This window comes from Tauraco erythrolophus, chromosome 2 (genome assembly GCF_009769465.1).
Source record: "Tauraco erythrolophus isolate bTauEry1 chromosome 2, bTauEry1.pri, whole genome shotgun sequence".
NCBI classification, from domain to species: Eukaryota; Metazoa; Chordata; class Aves; order Musophagiformes; family Musophagidae; genus Tauraco; species Tauraco erythrolophus.
Genome location: NC_141466.1, coordinates 30,031,159 through 30,037,158, shown reverse-complemented (window position 1 = coordinate 30,037,158; position 6,000 = coordinate 30,031,159). Strand labels below are relative to the sequence as shown.

Genomic DNA, 6,000 nt, shown 5'->3' with positions numbered 1-6,000 from the left:
CACGTTTGAGCGGGGCACCTGAAATGGCTGAGTTGTTGAAAGCAGCTCAGAACAGATCTGAGGCAAGATTCTGTGTTCTTCATAGGCAAGGAAACAGTTAAGAGGTTGTCTCTGTCTGTGGTACGGGAACGGAAACTCTCAAGGAGTAAAATCCATTATGAACAAAATAGAGACGTTCCAGGGAATGGAATTTGTCGGAGCTGAACAAGGAAAGATGAGTGCTTATCTTTTTGTGGAACATCCGTATGAAAGATGTGGAATTCTTAAAATATCTCGATACTCAGTTACGAGCAGGACTATTCATCCTACATCCTACTTCTGCACACAGAAGGGAAGAGCTAATAGCGGAAGAATTTTCTTTCGACAGTGGGAACAACTGCATGATGGTTATCCCCCACCCCATGTGGGATTCCACTGGAGATCAAGGATGCCCTGCAAGCGCTGGGGCATTGCTACATTTGTGGAAGTCTCTCAGCTTTTATTAATTGGATTCCTGGCAACGCAATAAAACCCTGTAGCAGAAAGCCACACTGCTCATTCCTGAATCATAGGAAATCATTCACCATTTTATGTACAAGTTTTGAATTACAATCTTCAACTTCTCATCAGAAAAAAAACCCAAAAAGCCTTAAAAAAGCATTTTTGGCAGAACTGCACAGTGTACAGAAGCATACTTTCAATTACACAATATCTTACAGAACACATACTGTAACAAAAAGCAGAGCTTGTTGCCTTTTCTGAGAAGGCAGTGCCCAGACAGAACTAGATGTTGCACCTCCCATTATTAGAGGAACAGCTTTAACTGGACAAAAGAGTACATGAAAAAATTCCTGAACGCTCCAGGTGATTTAACAGAAAAATAGAAGTACATTTGTAAACAACTTTAAAACAAGAGCCTTACGAAAATAATAAAGATCACCGAAAGTTAAGCTGTTAAACTCTTCTCAGCCCAATCCACTATATTCTACCCTTACAGGTTATTTTAATGATACACAGATTTTGCCACACAGAACACTTCACTGAGAAATCTGGGCAAACAGTTTTTAAATTTTTGGTGGAGTTAAGAAAGGGACAATTTGAAAGGTCAAACTCTAAATTCTCTTTGCAAATTACAAGTGTGATACAAGCTAATTATTGAATGGAGCTGAGTTCAACAGTGCATGGAAGCACGTACTCATTTTACAGTCTGAGACCCTTTTTAATGAAAACCCTGAAAAGTCATAAGCAACTGTTAGAGGACAGACTTCTGTGTTATGTACCATCGTTAGCATTGCATTCACTTTCATTATTCAAACTTCGCCCTAAAGTGACTTTTCATATACAATACTGATTTAACATTAAACATATCTGCTTTATGAAAAGGCAAACTCTAAAAACTGTCCTGGGAAACGATTTTGTGTATGTAGCTATCAACCATGCATCCGAAGTTGAGCATTAGTATTTTTGCTGCTCTACTTCATGCTTCGGCATACGTAAAGCAAGCTGCTGATCACAGAGTGTGTTCATTTTGGTAGACGGACAGATGTACGTGAACAGCAATGCTTTGGATAACTTGTGCTATTCCTAATACTACAGTTATTTGCTCTGCCAATTACATTTTGCTATAAATATGTGTGCCCTTAAGTTGATCCCAATATCAGTTTCAGCTAACTAATCAAATTATCTGCTAAGGTTTTGGGAATGATAACCCTTCCTTTATTTAAATGAAATGAAGGAAGGGTTTCTAACTTCCAAAAGTTTGCCAACAACAGATTTATTTTCACTGTTCAGTAAACTGTTCGTCATCTTTGTTGTTCACAGATAAGCACAATAGTAACAATGTTTGTTATCAGGTCAGCAGGAAGGGGAAGAGAAAATACTGTGAGGTTTTTACACTCAAATGTTTTTCCAAGTTCTGCTCATGGGCTCTAATGAATAATTATTCATTTGAAATAAGCATAAGTCAAATTTCAGATTCCTTCTATTTTGAGGGCTCAGCAGCTAAACTTCAATTTTCTATTTTCCTTTTGCAAAAGAGGCTATTAAAACCCTGCCCACAACTGAGTACACCAAGAGCTTATGTAAGGAATAATTTCTCCCTATATTTAGAAGTGCCTCATTTTTGTACCAGTTAAAAGTTAATTCATAATCCAAATAATCAATCTGCAATGTAAACAAGTAGTTATTTCTCCCATGTAATAATGGTAAATATCATTTACATATCATCATTACATATTCTGCTTGAGTTCATTAAACGCAATTCTTCAGTCACAAAGGCAGCAGGCATTCGGTGATGGACTTCCTTTGAACTATGTTCAAATGAGTGGAATAACTGAGATTCCTGATGGAGATCTAAGCCATTTCCCTCATTTTCTTAATAGCTTCCGCTATTTGCATACTCAACTCTCCATTTCATAATTTGCTATTTAAAATAAATTCATTTCCCCAAACCCTCCTCTCCCTATCTAAAACAAACTTATTTACATTTATGGTAAATGCTTTTCAGCAAATAAGTTGCAAGAAAAATAAAATTCAGAGAAGTGGTAGGAAGGGAGCAAGTATTTAAAATTTTGTATTCACTTGCTTTCTGAATTTCCTTCCAAAGATGCTACAGGGTCAAAAGCTTTAAAGGTTTAAAACACACTTTCACACATTTTTGATTCTTTCTCTCTTCTATACAAGAGACAGACTTTGCCCGGTGAAGCACCTTCATAACTTTTGCCGAGTAACTGAATGAAACTGCAAGTCGTTTCCCCCCCAAGAAAGTAAAGAAAATACAGCTTTTTACTTCAAATATTTTATGAATGCAAGATTACAAGAAATATTTCAAAACGCAGGGCTACCAAGCACTGACCCGAGGATGCTGGCATCAGTTTGCCTACCATTTTGCATGTGGAAAAATACACTATGTCTACAGGTAAAAGGCATCACTAATGCATCATGAATTACTCTGGTCAGCCAACACCACCTCTGCAGCTTGGTGCATGTTTAAGTCCTGAAAATAATCATCGTATTAATAGTTTGAGATGAGACACTGGAACAAAACCATTCTTAAACAGGAAAAGTTTTTGTTTTGCTCTTATCGAGGTAATACCAAAACCTAAAAAAAGATCTTACAATTTAGCAGCCACTTTAACGCTTGTTAGGCTAGCCTTCACACAGGGAGCATGCATACAGCCACTGTTCTTGCTTTAAACTGAGGGCTGTCGGTTAATTCAAGTCACTGTTTTCTCACCGTATTCGATTAACCTGTTGAACTGGATGTCCACCATAGGAAAAAGAAAATTAAATGTTGTTAAGTGTAGCAGACAAATACAGATCACACCAAGAAGCTAACACTCATGAGTTGTCATAATAAGAGATAATAATAATAACAATAAAAAAAAAAAAATCAGTCTTTTCTGTGCATATTTTTCATTTGAAAGGTCCCAGGAAATCATGATGTGCCTGGCCGTTTCTGTTGCTGATTTCTGATGACCTCTAATTGTTTTTTGCACTGCTGATAGTAAGTTGAGAGACTTTTGTTTTCATCTAACAGCTTTTTATGTTCTTGTACCAGACGGGATGTGTTCTGCTGGTCTTTTTCGTCCTGGTCCAGTTCTGCTATTAGTTCTTGTCTAAAATTAAAAAAAAAAAGTAATTATCATTTATAATCTACTTCTATTTGTGTGTAGATGACTTCATATGTTTCAAGTCAGTATTTGATTATCAGTCTGAACTCATGGCTGGCGAAGTTTTGTGAAAAAAAAAAGCTGACAAAAAATATCTTATTCTTTACTGTAGTCTGTGGAAAAATTATCTTCCGAATTAAATCCACATTTGAACTTCAAAATAGCTGCAAGCCACAGCCTGAATCTCTAAAATTGTTGTTTATACAATATCTTTCAGACATAGTTCTACAGGTCCCAGTAAAACATCTAAGGATCCACACGGAATTTCATAAATATATTCAACTCTAATTTTGCTTAACCATATGTACAATTAAAAACTCAAAAGACAACTTAAAGACAAAATTGCAATAATTTCGGTAACTTTTTAGTGAAGTGCTGTTTTCTATTTGGTCTTGAACTTCTTAAAGCAGTGGAAAAGCAGAATCAAGCAAATTATTTTTGTAACTGGCATTTAACTTAATTTATGCCATATGTGTTCAATATGTTTTTAGCAACAATTTTAAAGGAATAAACACACTGATAAACTCGATATAAATTATTCTGCAAAACTGATGTAGCAGTTTGTTTTACTACTTGTTTATGAGGTGACAAGAAGGCAAGCTGCCAGCAATATTGTAGCAACAAATAGTAGAGGAGCAAGTTCATACTAATTAACTGTTGCCATGTGGTTTGTAATTACAGTTAAAGGATATTTAATCATTCTATTAAGGTTGAACTAATAACTACCTTAACCAGCATGAAATTCAGCAACCACAATACTATTTTTGTTTTAACATCTATGGGCAATTAATGTTCTGACGAAGAAAAAATTAAGTTTTGGAGAAATGTGTATGCAGACTTCTTAGGAAAAAAAACATAAAAGTAGGAATCTAAAGGAACAGAATTAACAGTTTTGAAACAGAAAGAGATTTTAATATAACTTGTTGACCCTTAGGGACAACAGAAATAAAACAAAAATTAAGATCTTTATGCTAGCTTCAGTATCTCCTCATGCAAAAAATTCTCCTTGTACTTGGAAAAATAAAATTGTTCTCAGGATGCTAAGCCAAAAATGAACAGATAATAGGAGGTCAATCTCATGGAAGCTTTCTTCCCCATTAGGTATGCTATTTCTAATGTACAAGAGGTTTATATACACATTTTTCTCATGAGCTATTCCACAAACACCAGGGCAAGCTCCCTATTAACAACCGCTTGCCTGTAGTGGCTCAGACACTGGTGGGTAACAACAAGCTGGTTACTTGGTCCAGCATGGGAGTACATATGACTTCTCAGAACTGAAACAATGAGAAGTAGAACACAACAGAAGGTATTGCAAACTGAAGTTCTGAATCAGTAATAACTTCGGCCCTAACCCAATACATGCAGTTGCTTCACTTATACGTGCACACAACGTAAGAGGAAAGCGTTATTTCTAGTGCACAAGGATAAAGGTATATAACGGCTTTGAAGTATCAGCTCCTAAACCTCTGGTAGAAAAACAGCAGCTGTGTGTTGATAAAACTGTTGTAAGCGTGACAATTGACAAAAGTCAGACATAAGATAAAAACAACTGCAAAATGAGTAACATTCACGTATTACTCAAAATTCTATAATCCATTATCCAAGTGATAACTTACAAATTACAATTGAAAAACTTTTACTGGGCAGCATTGGAAATAAAATTCCAAGGTTCCTCAACAGGTCTTTCATCTGAGATCACAGAAACAAACATTACTAGTATGTTACATACACAGCTGTGCCACACACTTTAAAGTAGGACTCGTCTAGAAGAATAGTCTTGATATTGATTAAAACTTTAAATTACCTGTTCTAAATATCTCACCTGCACTGAGCAGCTCAGTATTTCTGAAATTAAGACTGGAAAACAATTATGCCCTATGAAATGTTACTTCATAAAGCCAGAAATAATAGTCACGATAACAGACTTTGTGTAAAGGAAACATACGGAAGAACAGAAAAGGTTCGACACATTTCACTTACTTCCTCTGCAACAGCAATGCAATTTCTGTCTGAACTTTCATATATTCTTGTGCCATTTTGCAGTGCTGTTCAAACAGCCATAGATTCTTTGGAGTTTGGGCATGGTGCTAGAGGCTGAAAATAAATCAGACATGTTAAAAACTAATGAACTGATATCTCAGTATACAGTGTGTTAGAATGTCTCCACAGTGTATTTATAACATCTTTTAAAAACCAGTAACCTTTTAAAAATAAGCATTAAACCATGCCCTGGAAACTACTGCACTGATGTCAAAGTTGACTCAAACCTCAAACTTGCAGTTATTAATCTGATACTCTATCACAAAAATCAAAGTAGTGTTTTATCTCACACAAAACAAATAAAGTG

The 6,000-nt window shown here is 35.6% G+C and overlaps 1 protein-coding gene across 1 annotated transcript in view; it reads right to left on the bottom strand.

Annotated features, from left to right (window-relative positions):
• Window positions 1-476: 476 nt before the first annotated feature.
• MAP3K7 (mitogen-activated protein kinase kinase kinase 7) overlaps window positions 477-6,000 on the bottom strand; it is a 48,863-nt gene continuing 43,339 nt past the window's right edge. The window contains 3 exon segments of the mRNA XM_086631282.1: window positions 477-3,596; window positions 5,634-5,708; window positions 5,710-5,747. Of these exon segments, the coding sequence (XP_086487408.1) occupies window positions 3,416-3,596; window positions 5,634-5,708; window positions 5,710-5,747 (294 nt within the window). The 3' untranslated portion in view covers window positions 477-3,415.